The sequence below is a fragment of the Carettochelys insculpta genome, chromosome 2, assembly GCF_033958435.1.
Source record: "Carettochelys insculpta isolate YL-2023 chromosome 2, ASM3395843v1, whole genome shotgun sequence".
Lineage (NCBI taxonomy): Eukaryota > Metazoa > Chordata > Testudines > Carettochelyidae > Carettochelys > Carettochelys insculpta.
This window is the reverse complement of record NC_134138.1, coordinates 223,480,988-223,505,301: the sequence shown is the minus strand read 5'-3', so window position 1 is coordinate 223,505,301 and position 24,314 is coordinate 223,480,988. Positions and strand designations below refer to the sequence as shown.

The following is a 24,314-nucleotide window of genomic DNA, read 5'->3' as shown; positions in this document are numbered from 1 at the left end:
ACAGAACCTCTGTCTACAGAACACATCCACATCTAACAGAGGCTCCACTGGTCGATGCCCTCTGTCGAGGGAGAGTGGCCAGACTGCACAGCCCTATGTCAAAAGAACAGCCAACCTGAAGCTCTGCACACAGGGCTGTCTGGTGAACTGGAAGCCCTCACTGTTGACAGAGGTGCCCCCCGCCCCCCAGAGTGTCTACACTAATATTTTGTCAACAGAATCTGCCGACAAAGGCGTTATGCCTCATATGGGAGTGACTTAACTCTCCCAAGAAAATGGCTGCATTCTTTTGACAGTTTCTCAACAGAATACATTTGTAATATGGACGCTCCCTAAGTTTTGTCGACAAAACCTGAGTTTTGTTGACAAAACTCTGTAGTGTAAACACAGCCACAATGTATCCAGTATAGTGAAGCTATCATGAGGTATTACACAAAGTAGTGAACATCACAAACTAAATAACGGGCAGAAATGATTACACATTGGTTCGACCTATGCACCCATACAATGGTGTAAAACTCCACTGTGTCCCATCATGGCCTCCTCACTGGGTACAGAAGAGTAAAGAGGAACTGTGCAACACAGTATTCCCAGAGGTAGAAGAGAAAGGGTATGGCCCGGACACCATCTCTCAAATGCTCTGGCAAGCACAGATGACCCAACTCAGCGAAGTAGTAATCTCTTACTGATATGGTCAGACTAATGTCTCCAAGAGCAAAGTGGCAGAAAGGAAGGAACCGAGCCATATGCACTGAAAACGTGTAAGTGCAGGGCTTGGACAATTTACTGTTACTCAAAAGAATAACCCTACTAGCACGGATTGAAAGCTCTCTCTGAGGCCGCTCCATTTTTTTCCTATAGGTCACATTGCCTCAATTTAAAAGAGTAAAACAGTTTTGTGTTTTTCTTTTGTGGTGTGTGCACAAGATATTAGAGAATCAATTTGTAACATACTGTTCATCTACTTTCCATTTTATAAATGTTAAAAGGATATAAATTTCTTCTAAGTCTGACTGAATAGCAAGAAAAGTCAAAAACATTGTTCAACAACTTTACCACTAATTGTCTAATAAATTATAGGCTGACTAGCATTTTACCAGCTATAGCCATAAAAAAAGCGATTCGTGTGGCACATAAATTGCTATATGGCATCTGGCTTCAAGGAGTCAGAGGAGAGAAGCAATGGTGCTTTGTACTTCTCCATCTGCATGGCAGGGTAGCTCCTTTCATGCATATGTGAAGTTCTGGGAGAGGAGAAAGGGCGGAGGTTGCTCCATAGCAACTGAGGTGGTGCTCAGAAGCATTGTTCTTCTCCTGTAAGAAGAACTGTAAGAATGAATCTCTTTGCACTTTGGGCCTGACAGAAAACCAGCTGGGGTTAATGTAGAGTCTTTCGCTGATTTCAGTGTGCTTTGAAAGACCTTACAATGTATGCAGTAGAAGCTCCCACACATCTGGGCTACTTGAGTGACATATGAGTAGGCTCCCTACACAAATACTGAGACACAATTTTCTCAACCACCTGTACATAAAGCAACCACTGTCATCAACATTTTGTTAAGCACATAATTTCCCCCCAAACAGTATTTTCTTCAGTGCATCAAAGTGGCCACTACTGAAAACTCATCCCTCAGAATACATTTTTCCTCCAATCCATTCAATTTCTTCTCTGACACATTCTTCTTATCTTCAGGCTCTTGCTAATTATGAAATTAATGATTTTTTCTTTGAAGACTATTGAAAACTACAATTATTCATTAAATAAACTAGAGTCCACCTTCCAATTCTGAAAATGAAGCTTCTTCTTTGAGTTGAAAAGAGGGATAAAAATCAGGTTAATAATTAAATCTGGTTGCAAATTTAACTACAGAGGGACAAAGAGAGACTCTTTGTCACCATAATAAATTTTTTCCAAAAATAGATCTGACAGGTTTTTTCCTTTTATTTTAATTGTGAATATTTTTGTGATACTGTTCCAAATGTTGGCAATGACATATTGCTAGGGGCTATGGATTAATGCCTTCTTCAGTTTCCACCATTCCCAGGTTTACTGGAAATGCAGAATTTGTTTCTAGAAACATATAATTTTACTTATAAATTGGCCCCAAATAACATAAATATATTCAATTGGTTACAAAGCTACATAATAAAGGAATTGTTTCAGAGAATTAATTTATTAAGGCATAATTCATTCGTTTTGGACAAGCTGCACATTTTGAATCCTACAGGCAAATAACAAACTGATTAGTAAATGCAATAAAGTAATTTATTTGCCTGACAAGTAGAATTAACGAGTGCAATCCCCTACTTGATCAACTGCCATTTTAAGCACATTAAAACTTCATACAATTACGCTATCTATATGGTATGTAGATGAACAACAGTGTAGTATTATCCTCTCCTAATTGCCATAGAGATTTGATGTTTCTGCCAGATTCTGTATCAGAAAAGCTTCACAAATAATGGAAAAGGAAATAATTATGTTGTGTAATGAAACACTGAAGAATTGACTCCTGTAGATATGGTCAGAACATGATTACAGGAGAACAGGAGAGGGTGACTTCTGATATTCTGAAACTACAAGAGTCAATTTTGAGATGGAGAGCCCTTGACTACCCAGTGATTTTCTCAAAAGGCAGGTTAACTGTTAAATAAAGATAACTTCTCTCCTCAAAAATTAAGGCAGTTTGCCAACTTATATGCTGCAGAGATGCTCCTGCACTAATAGGTTGCAAATGAAACCAAGCACTTCTCGGGTCGAGTTCTCAGCTGGCATGACTTGACTCAGTTCAGTGAAGCTATGCCAGTCAAGACACTAACTCTCTTATGATTTCTTCCTGTCCAGGAGGGATATTTTTAAAAACATTCAGAAGTTAAATACATGAATGTAGTTGTTCAAAACAGCTCCTCTTCCTTGCTGTTCCAAAGACAACACAGTACAGCCAATGAGCAATTAATAAATATCTACAATAGATTTTATATCCATTAGAAAAGAAAAGCTATGTCAGACATGAAAAACAGATGATTACATGTACAAGTCCAAAGTAGTACCAATCTGGGGATCTAACTGAAAGCAGTTACCTACTGTCAGTAAATGATCAGACAAACACAGAGGTATTGCCTGATGAAGAAAATGTTTATAAAGGTTGCCTTTGTTTATTGAATCCAACCTATCTGGAAAAATTATGCAGCTAGATACAGTAGTCCCTTGAGTTATGTTAGGGCTGCATTCCCACGCACCCTCACGTAATTCGAACATCATGTACCGCGGGGTCAGCTTTATTCCCCAGCAGAACACACATTCTGCAGCTGGAGAAACAGCAGGAGCACCTGGAGCTCCTTCTGAAAGGTAAGTCTTGGGCTGGGGGGCAGTTGGGGAGTGTTAAGCCTGGCAGTGGGTCAGAGCCATGGGATGGGGAGTTGAGCCAGGGCCGCACAGCCCTACAGGCGGGTAAGCTGGAGACAAGACAACATAAAGGAAGGAAAACAATAGAAATAATGGTTTCTATAGCAAGCATTGACTGGCACTTAATGATGAGCTGGGTTTAGGGCATGAAGCTGATCATTAACTGTTATCTAACCTGTCAGCTGTTTATTGCATAATTATTCCCATCACTATAAGATCATAAATTTGTTACATCCACACAAAGCAACAAAAACAGTTCTATGAGATGTAATGTAATAGGAACAGTAAGTTTGCTACTTTGTTAAGGAACTCACTATGACAGATGAGATGGAAAAGTACAATTTCAAAGGTCTTTGTTATGCCACAAAAATAATACTTTCTAAAGAATGCATCACTAAAATATCTAAGTCTTGGTCAACAGAATTTTGCATACTAAAAGCCAGCAGGATCAAGTATAACTTCTCAGGCTGGTAACATCCTACCTACTAGTTTAATTCCATCTTAGTTATATATCATTACAGCAGATAAGGCCCTTATCCCGCAAGTATGTTCTTCTGAGCTGATCTGTTTACATGACTGGGCCTGCACTTAAAATGTATGGTACTATGCTGAGACATTAATACTGTTCCTGTTTCACTTTGTATCCATGAAAGAGCTTTACAAAGTTGAATTGCTGTGCTGTACATACCCCATGTTCTTTAGCAGCCAAAACCACTTTAAGAAGAATATCTTCCTCAACAAACGGCCGTACGGCATCATGGATAATCACGACTTCTGGTTTCTGGAGTGGACAGCTGGAAAGCTTGCTCTCTAGAAAGATTTTCAGTCCATTGAAAATTGACCTGTGGCGAGTCAATCCACCTTCTACAATCGTTATTCGTTTGTGGCAATATTTTTCAATGATAGACTTCATTGTTTCAATATTCTCTAGAGAGACCACCACCACAATATCTGATATCCAGTTTATTCTGTAAGAAATTGGAGAGAAGCATAAATATGATTTGCATACATTCTTATATAAAATTTCAAGCACCTGCATTAGAACAAAAAATTAGTAACTTCTTTTAAGAAGAAATTCAATTATTGGTAAAAATACCATCATAATGAAGCTCTTCCTGACATTTTTAAGTGGCAATACTAGTTTGCTACTTTCATGTTCTGATAATGAAAAAAGAGCCTTATGAGTGGACCTCTCCATCCAAGTTGAGCCCCAATGAAATGAATGGGATTCAGTGCAAGGGTCCAGCCACACACAAGTTGCAGGGCTGACAAGTAAAATGTCAGATACACCAGCTAGAAATCAACTTGTGAACCCTCCTGGACAACTAATTAAACCCAGTCTCATTGTAGGTCCCAATGATCTATCACTTATGTTTCAAATGTGTTTGCACTCTGACCAACAGATAGAACTTTGCTGCTCTTAACGTCAATCTTGGGTCAGTTGGTACACAAAATTTTGGACTATTCCAAGTTCTACTGTGTGTGAGAGCCAGTGTGAAAGTAAATTAATTTCTTCCTAGTATGGGGACATGAAGCGCATACCAGCTAAGGGGGACAATGTGATCTCCCCATGTGTTGCTCCACGTGCTTCTGCCCCACTGATCACCCTGTGTCCCCATGTTCTTCTCCTCTTCATCCTGCATTATCTGTGGGAAGGAGAAGCTGGAGGTGGTACAGCAGTCTGGGGACCTGTCAGCATTCTGCTTTTTCCCAGTGGAATGCTGCCCCTCCCAGTGAGGAAAGGAGATGAACCCCTAGCCCTGGTCCTTATGCTTCCATGGAGCTGACCTCCTTTGGCTGTGTACAGCAGCAGCCCTGCTGCGGGACAGGGCTGGGAGTTCTGTTCCTTTCCCTGCTGAGAGAGGCAGCTCCTTGAGCTGCCACAGCACTCCCAGCCCTGCCCTTCTGCTTGACTGCTGCTGTAAAGAACCAGAAGAAATGCACAAAACAGATCCGTGGAAGCCTAGTGGGTGGGGCTAGGGAAAGGAATTCCATACTGCTCCCAGCTCCCCTGCCAAGCCCTATTCTCCAGATAGGCAGCTCTTTGAAGGGGCAGAGGGAAGGGTTACGGTGTCTTTCTGATACCCTGTACCAGCTATAAATAGCTTGCTGGTATGGCAGACTGGACATTACCAGTCATTTTCTTACCGGTACAGTGCACCGGACAATACTGGCTGCAAGATCATAAAACTGAATGAAAATCAGACAGCAATGAAGCCCTGGACAGATGATGCAAAGTGAATAACTGTCAAGGTATAGATGGACAGTAATACGGAAGCTACTATGTGAGTCAAAAATGGTGGTAGAACTGAGATGTTAAAACACTGTTTATTGTAGTACTGTACCACTAGTCTAGAAATAGTGATATACAGTATACACACACACACATACACCTTTTTCTGAAACTACTTTCAAAAAATCTAAACATTTACATCCTACAGCAGTGTTTTAACCAGGAAGACAATAATCTGATTATTCTTGAGAGCATCACTATTTAAGTAAACTTTCTGGGGGGCTGTTCCAAGTGTACTGTCCCCAAAAACTCCACTGTGATGTGCAGAAAAAGCATTCCTAGATTAAATTAAATACAATTATAAAATTAACAGTGATTCACCATCCTGTTAAACAACAATGAAAAATAATTTATTTAAATATTTGTGGATGTTGTCCACATGTTAAATATATTGATTCAATGACAGCACAGAATATAAAGCGTACAATGCTTTTATTGTATGTTTATTTTTATTAAGAATACTTGAACTGTAAAAAATAAAGATATTTTTTCAATGTATCTAATATAAGCATTGGAGTATAATGTCTTCATCACAGAATCACAGAATGGTAGGACTGGAACGGACCTCAGGTGGTCATCAACTCCAGTCCCCTGCATTCAAGAGCTATCTAAGGAGCTCTGACTATGTTTCTCTCCCCAACCTCAGGCCTTGTCCCTTCTTTTATCATGAAAGATGATCTTACAAATGTAGAATTAGCCACAAAAAATGCATTAAACTAAAAGCATGTAAAACGTTAGCACCTATAAGTTCTCTCAGTCCATCTTGTTCAGTCAATCACTCAGACAAACAAGCTTATTTACCTTTGCAGAAGATAATACTGCCCCCTTGTTTACAATGTAACCTGAAAATGAAAACAGGCAATCACTTGGCATAGTTGTAACCTGGCTTGCAAGATACTTACATGCCAGACACACTACAGAGTAGGTCCCTTCAAGTTTTGACCATCATTTGAGAACACGTGTCCATGCTGATAACGGGTTCTCCTCAATAACACTCTAAAGCAGCATGGACCAACACATTTCTTTTCATTACCTGAGTCAGGTGCAACCAACAGAATGTTGATCGTCTTCATGTGTGTGCATGTGTGTGTGTGTGTGGTTCTGTATTTCCACATAGGATTACAGTAGACCCTCAATCTGTGCAAGAGTTATGTTCCTGAAAACCAGGAGTAATTCGAAATTTGCGCAAATGGAGGAGGTCGGGGCCACCAGCTCAGCACCAGCAGCCGCTGCTGTAGCCGAGAGCAGGTGATCCCCCTGTTAAGGGGAAGACAGCTGGCAGAGCACTTTGCTCAGCTAGCTCGGCCCTGGGGTGCCGCCGCTGAGGAGGTGGAGGGGCGGGGTTCCCCTTGTTAACAGGGATCCCCATGTTAAAAGGCTGCTGGCTGGCTGGCCAGGTCAGCCACAGCAGCCACTGCTGCCGGGGTGGAGGGGGGAAGGCAGTGATCCCTCTGTGAAGATGCTGTCACAGGGAGGGTTCAGGGAGGGGCCCTGTTAACAGGGATCCCTCCCCCATTAAAAGGCTGCTGACTGGTAGAGCAAAGCTCCCCCAGCTCAGCCAGAGGCAGCCGCCACTGCCCCACAGGCAAAGGGGAAGGGGATCCCCTTGTCAAAAGGGAAACAGATCTTCCCCTGAGTGCCGTCACCGGGGGAGGATTGGGGGAGCCCCTTGTTAACAGGCGTCCACCCATAAAAAGGCTGCAGGCTGGTGGAGCAAAGCTCCCCCAGCTCAGCCAAAGGCTGCAGCTGTCGACACACAGGCGAGGGGTGAGGAGATCCCCGTCAAAGGGGAACAGAGCTGGTGCAGCCAACAGTTCCCCTGAGTGCCATTGTTGGGGGAGGGGAGAAATCAGGGTCAGACTCCCTCAGCCCCCCGACCCACCCCCCAGACAGCATTCGGGGAAGATCTGTTTTCCTTTGACAGGGACATCTCCTCCCCCATCACCTGTGTGGTGGCAGCTGTGGCCTGTGCCTCAGCTGGGGGAGCTCCACCAGCCAGCAGCCTTTAAAGCGGGGGGATGCCTGTTAACAAGTGGACCCCAAGCCCCCAACCCACCCCCACTTTTGACAGGGGGATCTCCTTCTCCCTTGCCTGTGCACAAGCAGCTGGCTCTGGCTGGAGCTTCCAGGGCCCCCCTCCAATCACGCTAACATCAGACGCACATATCAAATGCACGTATCTTGAGGGTTTACTCTATTGTTCTTGTGAGTCTTCTGAAAGCATGCTCCACACCTTATCCCTCTCAGATTTCAGAAGACATGTCAGATTTTTAAACCTTGAGTCAAGTACTATAGCTATCTTTAGAAATCTCTCATTGGTACCTTCTCTATGTTTTGTCAAATCTGTAATGATATTCTTAAAACAAACAACATATGCTGGGTCATAATTTGAGATGGCTGTAACATGAAATGTATGGCAGACTGAAGGAAAAGTACAATTTTCCACCAAGGAGTCCAGTCACAATTAACACATTTTTAAATGTGCATCATCAGCATAAAAGCATGTCTTCCGTGATGGTGGCAAAGCATCAAAGGGCATATAAATCTTTAGCATATCTGGCATGTGGATACCTCATAATAGCCGTGTCTACACGTGCATGCTACTTCGAAGTAGCGGCACTAACTTCGAAATAGCGCCCATCACGGCTACATGCGCCGGGCGCTATTTCGAAGTTAACTTCGATGTTAGGCGGCGAGACGTCGAAGTCGCTAACCCCATGAGGGGATAGGAATAGCGCCCTACTTCAACGTTCAATGTCGAAGTAGGGACTGTGTAGTCGTTGCGCGTCCCGCAACTTCGAAATAGCAGGGTCCGCCATGGCGGCCATCAGCTGAGGGGTTGAGAGATGCTCTCTCTCCAGCCCCTGAGGGGCTCTATGGTCACCGTGGGCAGCAGCCCTTAGCCCAGGGCTTCTGGCTGCTGCTGCGGCAGCTGGGGATCCATGCTGCAGGCACAGGGTCTGCAACCAGTTGTCGGCTCTGTGTATCTTGTGTTGTTTAGTGCAACTGTGTCTGGGAGGGGCCCTTTAAGGGAGCGGCTTGCTGTTGAATCCGCCCTGTGACCCTGTCTGCAGCTGTGCCTGGCACCCTTATTTCGATGTGTGCTACTTTGGCGTGTAGACGTTCCCTCGCAGCGCCTATTTCGATATGGTGCCGCGCAACGTCGAAGTTGAACATCGACGTTGCCAGCCCTGGAGGACGTGTAGACGTTACTCATCGAAATAGCCTATTTCGATGTTGCTACATGCTTTTATGCTGATGATGCACATTTAAATATCGAAATAAGCTATTTCTATGTTGGCTTCACGTGTAGACGTAGCCAATGTCAGCTACAAAAGTGCGATGCAAATGCCTGTTCTTACTTTCTAGTGACATTGTAAATAAGAAGTAGGATGTTTTCTCTCCTATAAATGTAAACTAACTTGTTAGTCTTAGTGATGGGCTGAACAAGAAGTAGGACTCAGTGCACACTGAGGGTCCAAAATTTTACATTATTTTGTTTTTGAGTGCAGTTATAACAACAAAACCCTCTACATTTGTAAACCTCACTTTCACAATAAAGAAATTGTTCTACATTACTTGTAGGAGATGAATTGAAAGGTATTACCTTTTATCATTCTTACAATCCATATCTGACTGGCTATGTCTACACTGGGGCAAAACTTCAGGAGGATAGGAATAAGGGGATTTTGATGTTTGTAGGATCCTTTTGAAACACATGTAGACAAGCTGCGTGCCTCATTAGTATTCTCTGATTTGGCCATTTGCTTGGCCATTTCGAAGTTTTGCCCCAGTGTAGACACGGCCACTGTGTCCTTCAATCCCCTATTACCTGACTGACCCCCAACCTCACTTACGTTACTGCAGCTCTCTAGACCAAGAGGGAGACTTCAACTCCACTGAATCTCACTGTAGCACCCTCTAAATAGATTTTTAGAATTTGTATGAGGCCTGTTGGTGCCCCCCAACCTCAACTGACACTTCATTACTTCTTCCTAGAGAGGCTGAGGGTTTTACGGGGTGGGGGTTTGAAATGGCAGTTGGGTAGAGGGGTCTGGGGAGATGGAGCACAGGGACAGGGGGTTTAGGAATCTCAAGGATCAATCTGTGTATTGCGAGGTTCCGAGTGAGCAGGGCTGGGCCGAAATGACAGACACTGGAGTTGGGGGTGTCTCTTTAGGGTGCAGTGACTTCAGGGCTGGGAATCTCTCATGGTGTTGGGATGCAGTGACAGTCAACAGGATTGGGGTTCACACATTGAATCCCTGGGGCCTGTTCCATGGGTGCTACCTGTACCCTCTTTTCTATTCCCACTGTTCTGCTGCTCCTCACCTCAGGCCCAGCTCTGATTCTGAACATGCTCGGTACCCAACAAGGGAGGGCTCATGCTGCCATTGCTCTCCCCACCTTCTATGCAATAAAAATCCCAAGGGTCCCCAGAGCAGCTACATATGTCATTTCCCAGGATCCTTCAGCCCAGGCTGTTCTGCTCACACAGTTAGACACCTCTTGGTGCATGACCAAAGGATTGGCAGGACTATGAGTGGGCAGTGCCTGCATATAGGGGAGTAGAGCAGAGTCCTGGTAGCTGATACAGGCCCAGCAGCTCTGAACCCCTGAGCAACTCCTACCACCCCAGCTTTAAAATTTGTTCCTGAGATCTACAAACTTTCCTCAAGATGTCACCCTCCAACACACACACACAAACACACTCTCTAGCTCAGCCCTGCTTAGTCTGAGTTAACATATCCTGTAAAATCCAGGACAGGGGAACAGAAAGGTAGACTCACTAGGCCAAATATAAGTATTTACTTCTAAATTTGCAGATTATCTACAATGACTTAAGTATTAGCATGCTAGAACTATGGAAACAGTATTAATGTTTCTCATGATGATTTTTAAAAAATAGTTTTGGCTTAAAACAAAGAAATAATTAGGAACTCAATTATTAGAATCCTGCAACTTGAAAATATTTTCCTTATATTTTATGAACTTGATTTACTATAAAAAAAAGAAAAACCCTCCGCAACTCTATAGTATTAAATCTGTACAAATATTGTTACAAAACCTTCAATCATGTGACATCTTGGTTTCAAGTGTCATTTCATGCATGTCAGCCACCCCAGGTTCATAAACCTTCAAGTATCAGAGGGGTAGCTGTGTTAGTCTGGAGCTGTAACAGCAACTAAGGGTCCTGTGGAACCTTACAGACTAACAGAAAAGTTTTGAGCATGAGCTTTCGTGAGCACAGACTCACTTCATGAGATTTCCAAGACCAGCATCTGATGAAGTGAGTGCTCACGAAAGCTCATGCTCAAAACTTTTCTGTTAGTCTATAAAGTGCAACAGGACCCTTCATTGCTGTTACAAACCTTCAAGTGTACTTCAGTGCAGTCATGCATCTAGCTACAAAAATATTGATCTGCTGAATGACTTTGACTCAAAACTACAGGATGAACCTCTCTCATCTGGACTTTCTCATCCGGCAACATCCATAATCCAGCATGATTTTAGTTAACCAAATGACCACTCAGCATGGGTTTGGCTAAGTTTCCTGTGGCCCCATAAAGTTTGTTTCCAGCCACCAGTCCTAACTCCTGGTGTTCTGTTCTGTTATTTAGCTGTAATGTACCCCTAAATGTCTTTTAAGAGCCCAGTAATCAGTGAAAATGTTGGTAATGTGCTAGAGGAACATTGATCTCTTGTGGTCTGGAAAATTCTCTTGTCCAGCACTGGTTAAGTCCCGAGGGTGTCGGACAAGAGAGGTTCAACCAAAAATTGAACTCAACTCAATTCCTCTTTAAGGATGTTAAGTTAAAATTAAAGCACAACTTAGGGTGAAAGGCATTCTCATGTTAATAGAAACTAAAGAACAGATGCATGGTATCCCTTGCAAAACTGCAGAACTGCACACATTGTGAAATGGTGCAAAACTGACCACACTGCAGCTACCATATGCATATCCTGGGGAGGCAGAGAGAGTGCTATCAATTATCTTCTACACAATATAATATCAGAAGAAGTTCAGTAAAGACAATTGCACTTTATAGTCTGCCATATTTAAATACATATACAAACTAAACACACATACAAATTAAAACTGCATAATCTCCAAACAGTATAGATCTGAATCCTGGTTTGGAAAACAACTTCCAAATGAGTAACCAAGAGATTAAAATAATGGACCCCCAACTCTGATCATAGCAAAAATCAGGAGTAACTTCTCTGAAACCACTTCAAAACTGAAACCAATGAAGTGCAGAGGTTTTTATTTTTTGTTTTGTTTTGCATTGTTCTGTTTTCCGGGTTTTTTTGCGGGGGACGAGGCACAGTGGAGGGGGCCAGATTTTTTCTTGGTCACCTCTTAGTGGAGTTTAATAATTCCACTACAGATAGTAAGCCAGAGTCTAACGATTCTCTCTCAGCCTCCCTATAATAAAAGAACCCAGCATGCTCATCTGGGCCCAACGAGCCCTTCCCCTTCTCTCTGGCAGGGAAGCCAGCAGCCTACTGTCTGAGGCTTGCAGCCGCACCACCTGCGGCTGCTCAATATATACCAGTGGTTCCCAACCTTTTCAGTAAGTAGGCACAGTTCAATGAGATAAACAATTCCTTGGCACACTCACTTATTCTGGCTGAATCGATTGCTCATAAATGTCACGTTGACTTATGTTTACGATGATTACGGTCTTACTAGAGAGTTTTGCAGCATAGCAGTGCATACAACAAAACCATTTTTATTAAATAATTGAACTGATAAGTAACTGAAATTCAGTGGACCAGTGTACAACACAAAATTGAGTAAATAGCAACTGCCCAGGTTAGTCAGAAACCTGGGCCTGCCAGTGTGCACGTAGCCTTTTGATCCGGTTAGAAACTGATGAAAGCACCACCAGCAAATTTTGCTTCGCTGACAAGCTCTCCATCCTGTTGTTTCTTTCATATGCCAGTGTTAGAAATGCAACTTGCAGAGGTATGTTGTCAGAAACTGCAACCATGCAGCAATAGCAAGGTCAGAGATTGCCAGATATTCATGTACTGCAGTCAACCAAAACACATTCAAAGACACCTCTCCAAACTTTTGCTTCATTGTGCAATCCACCTGTAGCTCCACGTAGCCGGTGCAGGGTTGATCAATATGCCCCCCAGCAGCTGCTCTGCAAAACCTCTGTGAGGGGAAACTGACAATCCCAAGCCATCTGAGGGCTCAACCAACAAGGCTGCCTGATTCCCAGCTTGCACGGGATTGGTCAATTTCCCCTTGCAAAGGCTTTGTAAAACAGCTGAGGGAGGGACATTGATGACCCTGCACTAGCTGGGACTCAGGCAGCCTTCCTGATGGAGGCCCCAACTGGCACAGGGTCATCTAAGTGTGCTGAAATTTCATCAATTTCCTCCCTTGCCTCTGCAAAGAGCTGGGGGCAGGGGAAATTGATGAAATTTTCATGGCATTCTTTGACAGTTCTCGTGGCACACCAGTTGAAAACCATCAACATATGCCATGCTTGACAATCCGTTTAACCCTGTTTTCATAATAAATATAAGTATAGTGAAGGATAAAAATATAACTAGAAAGGACAAAAAAGATTTTGAAGAATAGCCACCCAAAGACTCAAAAAGTAATACAAAAAACAACATCAAAACCAGGAAGCCTGCTAAACAACAAGGAGCTGCCACTGGACAGATGCTAGAGGAGCATTCAATAATGGTAAGGCCATTGTGCAGAAATTAAATGTATTCTTTGCATCAGTCTTCATACCTGAGGATGTGAGGGAGATTCCCAAATCTGAGCCATTCTTTTTACGTGACAAATCTGAGGAACTGTCCTAGATTGACTTGTCATCAGAGGAGGTTTTAGAACAAATTGATAAATTAAACAGTAGTAAGTGAGGTGGCAAAATCTGCAGATTACATAAAACTACTCAAGATAGTTAAGTCCACTGGTGACTGCAAAAAGTTGTAAAAGAATCTTTCAAAACTGGGTGACTGAGCAACAACATGGTAGATGAAATTTCATGTGGATAAATGCAAAGTAATGCATACTGGAAAACATAATTCCAACTGTAAATATAAAATAATGACGTCTAATAACAGTTACAACTCCAGAGGGATCGCAGAGTCATTGGCCAGGTCTACACAGAGGGGTACTGACAGCAGCTTCACACTAATGAACAGTCTCGCAATTGCAAATGGCCGCTTATTAGCATAACTGCACAGCTTATTAACGTAACCGCATAAGATCTGGCTGCTGGCAGAAGCTGCTACTGGCAGTGAACAGGCTGTGTAGATGTGCCTCTACTGTCACAGGCCCCCCTCTGTTGCCAGCTCCTTATGCTTTGCCTTGCCTTGGCCCTCGACCATGATTCTAGCATCACCTTTGAGAGGGCCCCTAAATTCAGGAGCTTTGCCTGCCTTTACCCAAATTATCACCACAACCACAAAGTTAGGCCCTGCTCCGCCTGCAAGGTAGGCTGCCTATACGCTGGCAGGCTACAGTAGGTGACTAGAGGCCTCCAGGAACTAATAACAGTTGGGGCTGATTACGCAACTCATCAACCAGTACCTGTACCAATGCTCCCCTGGATTTTAGGGGTATAGGTATCCCATGTTACCAATCGCCCTTGTTGGTGGGATTTCAGTGCGTCTACCCCTGCCAGTTTCAGTGTTTTGGCTTTTGGTTCCAAAAGAGGCTTGGGGAAGGGAGTTGCTTTCCATGAGTATTACTCCTTGGCTTCCCACAAACACAGGGCTGACAGGTGGTCATGCTCTGGTTCCCCAAAAAAAGCAGAGCTGGTAGGTATCATTCAGAATTTGATCAAACTAATTACAACCATATTATTGTGCATTCAGCCACTATAAAATAATGGAATAGAACACCACATAACTATGGGTTAATTTAGAAACAGGCTTTCAGAACCATGGTCTACTGGCAGTTCTTGCTAATCAGTATGGGAATAGGGGAAGAATGAGAAAATAACTGAAAAATTTAAAAAATGTAGATGGACAGCCTTGAGACTAGATGTCTCTGACAGTAAAAGTTTATTTAAAGTTAGGAAAAGTGATATAGGGATCATTATGACCTATATGTTTCACAGAAGTTAGCTCTAAAACATTCAGATAATAGAATGTATTATGGAGCAGTCCTCCGAAGCCATCCTGAAAGAGACATTTTCCTGACATCTTTGGTCCCAGGCAGGGAGGTGTCTGACCAGCACTAACCTGTCTCAAAACCATCTCAAAATATAGGTAAATAGCTAGGATGTTCTAAACCTATTGCTTATGTCTGGTGTGCTTAAATCTAATAAACTGCTGTACTCATTTGCCTTACTCCTGGATCAGACAGAATTGCTGAGTTGCTGTTGATTTATTCCTCACTCTGCCTGAAGTGAAATACTTAAGTTGCCCCTTTGGGGGTTCTGACAATCCCAGGTAACATCACCGTCCAGAGAGACTCACACACATCTGTTCAAACTGGATTCTCCAATGGCCACCAAAGAAAGGACTTTAGACTAAATAATCTGAATTTAAACTGTCATAAATTCTTCCTTCATAATCCACTGTCCAAAGGGTTGTCCTGCTCTTTGGCAAAGGTGTGAAAGATTGGCCACTTATTGGAGCCCTTGTTGGAACTGCAGTAGTCTTCCATAAGCTTATTAGCAGACATCCATGTAGGATCTTCCACTGCTCCTAATTTTCTCTCTGTAATGGTTTAGAATAAACTTACTTACAACGAGCTGGGTAGTACCTTTATAACTACAGACTATCACACTGGCTATTGCCTCAGAGAAAAAAAAGGCAAAAGCAGACCTACTTAAGCAGTCTAACTTGCTAGGGCAGTAGCAGTAAAGTGGGGAACTGTGCAGCCTGGAAAAAGCCAGCAAAGAAAGAAAGATATGTGGTTATCTGTCCACAACAGGTGGTGGTGGTGGTGGTAATGAAGCCTAGAAGTGAGTTCTCTTGCTCAACCAGGGAGGGAAAATACAAGTTCAGTAGTTCTGAACTATAACAGGTGTTCTCAAGAAACTATTCTAATGCAAGAAAACACGGAGGTCTACCCATCAGAGTCTATATGAAGCCAAGTGTTAGGGCTTCTGGATTTATATCTCAGGTCTTTCCATTGGCTCGCTATGAGACCTATGACAAGTTCTCTAACTGCACTGCATCTCCACTTACACATCTAGAAAATGGGAACATTAGCAACATAAATCCTCACGTCTGTCATGAGAATTAAAAACTCAGAAAACTGCCTGTACTCTCAGGCTACATCTACACTACAGTGATCTGTCAAAAGAAGTTACTGTCGGAAGATATCTGCCAACAAAACTTCCATCGACAGATTGTAGCCTCACACAAAAGCGGATCACTCTCTTGATCCACTCTGACAACAAAGAGCAGCCAGACTGCCCGGCTGCTCTCTTGACAGAATGGCCAATCACAAGCACAGCAGATAGGCTGTCCGGTGACCAGAAGCCCTGTCTGTCAACAAATGGCCCACCGGAATGTCCATATGGCTTTCTATCAACAGATTCTGTTGAGAAAGGCATCCTGCCATGTGGGGAAGAGGCACAAGGTTGTTGACAAAAATGCTCAGTTCTGTCAACAAAACCCTCTAGCGCAGACATAGCCTCATTGTATAGCAACAGCACCTTACTCCACACACAATGGCAGTGAAATCAGTGGGGCTACACTGGCAAAGTAAGATATGTTTAACATCAAGACAGCAAGTAGGTCCCTAATTCGGTTTTAAAAACACAGACATTCAGTTAATATCTACCACTTCTGAAATAGTCTTGAAGAGATACTGATAGACGTCTGCCAACAAAATTTGGCATGTGAGATTTCAAGTCAATCAGAAATACATTAGAGGAAGCCAGAATACAACGTGAAGGATATAACTGACAAGCCGCAAAAGGAACACATTGGCCATGTCTACACTAGCCCAAACCTTCGAAATGGCCATGCAAATGGCCATTTCGAAGTTTACTAATGAAGCGCTGAAATACATATTCAGCACTTCATTAGCATGTGGGCACCCGCGGCACTTCAAAATTGACGCGGCTCGCCGGGGCGCAGCTCATCCCGAAGGGGCTCCTTTTCAAAAGAAGCCCGCCTCCTTCGAAGTCCCCTTATTCCTATGAGCAGATGGGAATAAGGGGACTTCAAAGTAGGAAGGGTCCTTTCGAAAAGGAGCCCCGTCAATTTCGAAGTGCCGCGGCCGCCCGCAAGCTAATGAAGCGCTGAATATGTATTTCAGCACTTCATTAGTAAACTTCAAAATGGCCATTTGCATTTGCATTTGCATGGCCATTTCGAAGTTTGGGGCTAGTGTAGACACAGCCATTGTAGCAGAATATTGGCAGGATGAAGCCTTTTGACACACCTGTTCACGTTTAAACTGAACAACTAGCTGGAGTTCAGCTTCCTAATCTTTAACAACAGAGATTTTTCTGAAAGACTGAAAAAGTATGGAAGGTTATACTTCCTCCTTTCTTGAACCAAAAGGTCTTGAAACATTGCAAAACACCTCCAAGAAAAGTGCTTTTATGTGTATACTTTGAATACTGAATTCTGAAGTCAAATGGGTGATCTAAATCAAATGAGAAAATAAGTGTGCAATTTTATATTTGGATAATATATAGCAGATATTGGTCCAATAACTACATTCTGTCATATTTTGGCTGAACAGTATATTGAACACCAATAAGATTGTTAGTCCAGAGTATGGTAATTGATGAATCAGCAGGAAGTACCTTTTTAATTAGTTTTACTGTGACTCTAATATTCAAACATTAATGACAGAAGAAATATTACAAAGAAGAAAATGGCACAAACTGCTGAAAGGTTATTTAGGGGTGGGGGCAGCATCTTCCCATCCTTGCCCACCTTTTTCTCTATTGGCTGCACTCCTCTCTCCAAAACAATTTCAGTATGCATTTGGTTTTATTTTGTTTCCTATATAAATGTAGGGAAACAGGTGGTAACTACCCACTGCATAGGCAGATATATAACAATTACACTTGAGAAGAGAGCCCTGCTGGCCTGTAGAGAAGTAATGAGGAAGATTTCAATTTCAGTTATATTTGAAGTCAACCATAACAGCTTCATTGAGTCTCTGCAAGCAGGAACAGGTCTGAAGAAAATAACACATATTAAAAAAACATCTCCAGGTTACTGGCTTTTTGATTCCTTTTTCCCTCATTTTGCAACTTTGTTGCTTTCACCAGAGGGGAACAAGAAGCTAAGGCAACTTTGTTATTAGTTGATAAATTGTTTTTTGTAAGAGAATTTTCAATCAGAAGGATTAAAATATTCAGAGTTGAGAGAGTACAGAAAGAGACATAGAGGCTGCATCTATGCTTGCTCTCCCCTCCTTTTGGGAGGGGCATGGTAATGACCAGAGCGGAGGATGCAAATGAGGCAGAAGAAGAAGGGTCTTCCTGAGGGGGGATTACCTTCAGAAGGACCCCCGTTTCTTTCCAGAGAAGCCCAGCAGCTTTTCCTTCCCAAAGGGGATCTTCCAGAAGTGAGCTCTCACAGGAATATGCAAATGAGGTGTGAGTTTTTTTAATGAGCCTCATTTGCATCTTCTGCTCTGCTAATTACCATGCCCCTTCTGGCAGCAGGGGGGAGGCAAGCGTAGATGCGGACATAGTGATTATTCAAATCCCTACATTCCTATTGAGCTATTAAAGAATGTCAGAGTACAAGGAATCACATTCATAGTTATTCAGCAGTTAAAGTATACCAGTCATGTAAGTCTACAAGACAAAAATGAACTGCGGAACTGAAAAAAAAGCTGCAGTTATGATTCAGATAATTACACAATGTCTCCATACACTGAGGCCTTATCTGTAGTAGAATTTAAATTATGATATTAGCATGTCAACTAATAAGTTTTAAAAGTCAAGAATGGATGAGGTAGTCTGTATTAAACATGCTAAACTGATCAAGAAGCTGAGCCTTTAACTTACCTAGTTTAATAGGTATTATAGGTAGCAGCTTGTCCACATTAAACTTTTAAAACATGTTAACTGGTATTAGCTACATGCATATTACCATCGCATCTTAAATCCTAGTTTTGGTTAAACCTGACTGCACTGTCTGTTTCAGCATATTGTTGCACCTAATAATTCCATTTGCCAATATACATGTATAGCATGCAACCTTTATTTTCCATCTGCTGTGCACAGATATCTCCAGCTAAGTCAAAGCCAAACACTCCCATAGCAGTGCAGCTTGGAAATAGTGCCATGTCAATGGGACTGTCTTAGGACTTTTTAAAAGGGTGCATTCTAGCCTGCAAGAATTCTAAGATACAAAAAGAAATAGCAGTACATTTCCCTTCTATTCTAAATGCCTATGCTTTTGTTAATCTATTCTGAATGAAAAAATCTGTGCTGACTCAGCTCAAATATGATTCTTTTTTAAATAACTGGAGGAAAAGTAAGGTATGCCTAACACAAAAAGGCTTTATTCATTTGGAGAGTGCAAGAGAAACTGATGCCCCTGAAGCTGGAATATATTATGATTTGTGATGCTATGCATAGCATGTGTAATTTTTTGAGCATAGTGATACGTGAGTATGCTGCTACAATTGTGGTAGACTGGTAGACTCCTATTGCAGATTTATGATTTGTGATTTATGAAGGGGTTGCGATGATCAAGAACTCCATAAAGAGTTAAGATGGGTTAATGAATAGTCTTATCTTGGACTTACTGGAAAAAAAAATCTGTAAAGCAGTGGCTGTCTAAGATGGAAAAGGTATCTCTTTTAATGTAGATGACACTGAATCAAGTTTCTCCAAGACAGTGTTCACAGTAAGCTGAGCACTTGGGTGGCTGCCCAGAGAAATTTAGGTGCTACTCAGCTGATTAGCAGAGCACCCACAGCTGCTCACAGCCAGCAGCGTGTGTTTCTACTGGTGGTGCACATTCACATGTTTTGGGATACATAAAATTTATTCTGCCCTGGAGAGAAAAAAAAAATAGACGGAACACTGTTCTCAGGCAAAACTGAATTTACATCAGAAAAGAACTGTGCCCCCTACATGTTTTCAGAAAATATTTTAAGATGTTTCCTCCCTCCCCGCCCCCATACCCTTCAACCCGGTCAAATAAAACACTGCTGTCAAGCCTTTGATGAAATACTACGGCCGTGTCTACACTAGCCCAAAACTTTGAAATGGCCATGCAAATGGCCATTTTGAAGTTTACTAATGAAGCGCTGAAATACATATTCAGCGCTTCATTAGCACGTGGGCGGCCACGGCACTTCGAAATTGACGTGGCTCGCCGCCGTGCGGCTCGTCCAGGCGGGGCTCCTTTTTGAAAGGGCCCCAGCTATTTCGAAGTCCCCTTATTCCTATCTGCTCATAGGAATAAGGGGACTTCGAAGTAGCCAGGGTCCTTTCAAAAAGGAGACCCGCCTGGACGAGCCGCGCAACCACGAGCGGCGTCAATTTCAAAGTGCCGTGGCTGCCCGCATGCTAATGAGGCGCTGAATATATATTTCATCGCTTCACTAGTTAACTTCGAAATGGCGATCTGCATGGCCATTTCTAAGTTTTGGGCTAGTGTAGACATAGCCTACATGAGGTACCTGATGATCAAGGTCAGTTTTCAAAACTGACTAGTGAATTCTGATGCCCAAATTGAGACACCATATAAAAGTCCTGCTTTTCAGAAGTTCTGAGCACTTGTCCTCTGGAAAAAAAATTAAGGATCTTTATGGTGTCTCAGGGAGGCATAAAAAACTGAGGCACCCAAAAATCACAATTACTTTTAATAATCTTCACTGAAGACTTAAAGAACAGAAAATTGCCTAGCTCCTCAGTAAATATCTGTTATCATTTCAGGAGCAGAAGAGGCAGTGTAAGTTATATGTCTGGCTAATGTGAAAATCACAAGTTATTATAGCAGCTAACTAGACTATGTGACAAGATATTATACAAGGTATTCTATCTGTCCCAGGATCATCGATAACAAACTGCAAATTGCTTATTCTTTCCAGGTTCAGTTATGGTAATGCTAGTATACACATGCAAGAAAAACAAGGGGGTTCCTTGAGCCCATTGGGCAGGTTACCCACATCCCCAGAGCAGGGCGATTTCCCTTTTCAATAGAGCTAGGCTCCCTCAGATTCTGCAGAAGTGGAAGTAACCTGCACCAGTGAAGAAACTGGCACAGTTTACTTACTGCTTGGAGCAAAGTGAAGCACTAAATTAGACCATGATTCTGAGTCCATCCAGGTGATCATCCTAAGCAAACTTTAGGGTAAATATCCAGATTTATTTTCAAATCTTTGGAGCTGCCTTTGTAATACCACTGTTGCTTAGCCAAGAACTGTGATTTCCCAGAGCTTCGTAGCAGCAAAATCAAGACTTTTCTGAGTATTTTATTTTCCTGAAAATATTTCCTTCCCAGTCCTCACTGCAATCTCTTGTCCATATTTCTTACATAACGACATTTTATTATTCCTTTTCTTTGCTGACTCCCAGGATATTTTGGCAGATATTTACAGAGATGAAAGAGAAGAGCTGTGACAAATGCTGAGTTAGATGTTTTACCCAGTTACTATACTGATTTGTTTTGTGACTGGCTGCTAGTGAACATTGTGCAGCAAAGAAAAATACAATATTCTTCCCCTGTCAAAAAGTACTGAGGTACAGAGAAGCAGAGTTTATTTCTGGCTGCATGGTGAGAGGAGATCCCAATTGTGTTGTTCTGCAAGTTTCTAGCAGCCCAGAGTGGTGGGAGAAGAGTGTGAGCTTTTTCAAAACCTCTCCCTCCAAAAACCTGAAGGTCTGTTTTTATGGAACTCATTATGAAAAGGTCTGTAGTATATGTCAGCTCCTGCCTCTCATATTTTAAACTATCCAAGATCCAGGCCTGTGCATTATGTTAACAGTTCAGACAATCACATGCCTAATATCCAGCACTCACATAAAATAGAAAAAATATTAACTGCTGTAGTGTCCCAATACTTGAATTATTTGCTTCAGCATCAACAAAGAAGAGCCACAGATGCAGTTTTGCATTACAGTAGCTATCAGTTTCCAATTCAGCCACTTTCATTAAATATAAGACAGTTCAAGTTTTCTATCGAGGCAGGCAGCGTATTACATGATGAACCTCTTAATCTGGCTGCTACTTGACATCTTGTCTGACAACATGCATCCTCTGGCAGAGCAGGAGCCAGAGCTGTGGCCAGCAGCCTGGCCAAGGCCCATGCCAGCCCTGCTGTAGCTTGGGGGTGAGGGGGGCAGTCCTCACCAGAGCATGTGGCTGGGCCCAGGACCAGAGCCCCTTTCACAGTGCAGGGCTGAAGTCCCCATCGGAGCATTGGGCTGGAGCCCCTGCCAGAGGCTCCTGCAGCAGCACAGACCTGGGGTTGTACCCCCAACCTGCTGGAGCTCTGTGGCACCTCCAGGAGCCAGAGCCCCATATTAGAAGACTTGGACCTCCCTGGTTCAGCAATTTCTGTTGTTCTGGACATGCAGGTCCAGACCAAGGAGGTGTAACCTGTACTGCATTTGTGTTGCCAGCGACAGGCACAAAGGAGGCCTTTAGTGATTTCTGATTGAGAGCACTGAATTCTCTCCACCTCCCAAAAATTGGAGAATGTGGTTTCTCACTCTCTCTCAGGGTGTCAGTCAATACTAACCCCATCTTTATTGCCAAAAGCTTGGGCTATGGGCAGCAAAGTAAACTCAAGAGAAGCACAATAGCAATAGTCAGAAGTGGCTTGCCCAGTTTTACTGGGTATGATTCCTATATATTTTGATATTGGAGAGAGACACTTGCTCTCCAGTATCTAGGTCTAACAATAACCTATACTGTTATAAAAATAAGGCCAAATTCACCATCACTAAGTGTATGCTGCTCATGCTCACTGCCTAAGGAGTTGCACTTGCTTATTCCAGCCCTCCGGCCTTTTTCATTCCTCCAAGAGTGTAACCGTAATTACAATTCTGAGCACAAGTGGGCTGGTGAGTTCTCAATCTGTTGGCAAACACGTCTATTTCGGACTAGGTATGCAGAGTTAGTCTACAGAAACTCAGTCGCTCTGCACTGGAAAAGGAAAGGTGGAAAGAAATAGTGAGGGAGGCATTGGACACCAACGGATGCTGAGCCCATGGTTGTTGATGATGATCATGGTGATGAAACAAGTGACCACACCTCCAGAGATATGAAGCAGAGGACAGAGAAGCTCAAAAGAAAACGGATTCATAAGAGGACAGCAAGAGTATGCCAGGGCTGGGGGGCACTGAGGGAGGGAAATCAGCAGGTTTAGTGTCCTGGAAGACAAAACGGGAGGCACGACACCTCAGAACAGTGCATGGCAGAACGAGGCACACTGATGCCAGAACACCCAGGGGACAGAGGCGCAGCAAATAAAGAGTGTGGGGAGAGCTGTAGCACTTCCCCACACCCAGGAGCCAGCTCCACTGCTCACCCCTCAACAGCTCCGCCAGCCTGGGGCTCTGCAACCCACCATCCCTGGGGTCCAGGTCACCAGCCCTGCAGGCTCTCCGGCTGCTCAGGCTCCTGCTGCCTGCCCAGGGCTCCGAGGGCCGGTGGCTAGGTTACCAACGCCCCTGGGCTGCCCACATGCCATTTGCGGCAATAGTGTCCGTTCGGGGAGCGTTAGCAATCCGCGGTGTGTCCCCAGCCCGGGGCTGCGAGAGGCATGAACAGGTGGGGGCGTGGGAGGAGCGCAGCTCAGTACCCCCCCCCCCCAAAAATAGCTCCAGCCGAAGGAGCGCTCTGGGGTGCGGAGGGCGCCAGCAGCTGCGGCGGGAATAGCGCAGAGCCCGAGGCAGGGCTGGAAGGAACAAGGAGGGGTTTAATTCCAGAGGGCGCGGGCCGGAGGCGGTAGGGAGGCACGCGGGCCTGGGCTTTGGGCGGCTCTTTACCTCTCCAACGCGCGCACCGTGTAGCTGATGAGCGGCCTGCCCAGCACAGCGCAGAACTGCTTCGGGGTGGCGCCCCCCAGGCGCTCCCCGCTCCCGCCCGCCGGCAGCACCGCGGCCACCGAGGCTCCGCCGCTCAGGAGAGGCCCTGGCTCCATGGCGGGCCTAGGGCCGGAGCGTCCGCCCGCAAACCTGCATCTGCAGCAGGAACCCCCAGCCCCGGGGCACGGCAGGGGCGCAAGGCCGCGGCGCAGCGGGCGGAGCAGGGCAAGCGGCAGATCCCCCGCCCACCCGCGTCGCTAATCTCCCCTGGTATGGCCGCGATCCAAAGAATCCACCGCCCCCCTTCTCGCCGCCTGGCCCTATTCCTCGCCCAGGCGGGGGCGGGGGTGGCGCGTCACTCGCCCCTGCCCTGTGGGGACCGGCTCCTTGCCCCGCCCGCAGATGAAACCTGTGGGGGATATTTCCCCCGCCCCCAGGGCGACCGAGATGGCTCCTGCAGTGCGCGTGCGCACTCCGCTTGCGCATGCTTTCGGGGGTCCTGTCTGTGGCGCTAGACTCCCGCACCCCTCTGCGCCGGCGCGCCCGCAGCTTCGAGCTCTGCACCCATTGAGAGCCACGCTGGCCTGGGGTGTCAGTTAGCACCGGGCTAGTGTAGCCCCCGGTGCAGGTCTCGGGCCTGGAGAGGCTGGTGCCCAGCATG

General features: G+C 44.2%; 1 protein-coding gene across 6 annotated transcripts in view; it reads right to left on the bottom strand.

Moving 5' to 3' along the window:
• Nucleotides 1-24,027, bottom strand: part of CRPPA (CDP-L-ribitol pyrophosphorylase A) — a 223,280-nt gene extending 199,253 nt beyond the window's left edge. For 5 of the 6 annotated variants that reach the window (XR_012644052.1, XR_012644051.1, XM_074984660.1 and 2 more), the window contains exons 1-2: nucleotides 23,615-24,027; nucleotides 4,095-4,374 (exon numbers count right to left, since the gene is read on the bottom strand). Coding sequence is in view for 4 of the 6 variants with exons in the window: in XM_074984660.1 (XP_074840761.1) it covers nucleotides 4,095-4,374; nucleotides 23,615-23,769 (435 nt within the window). In the remaining 2 variants the exon portion in view is untranslated. Of the gene's footprint in view, nucleotides 1-4,094; nucleotides 4,375-6,500; nucleotides 6,542-23,614 lie in introns of all 6 variants that reach the window. The other variant, XM_074984664.1, reaches the window with a different exon arrangement.
• Between the last annotated feature and the right edge of the window lie 287 nt (nucleotides 24,028-24,314).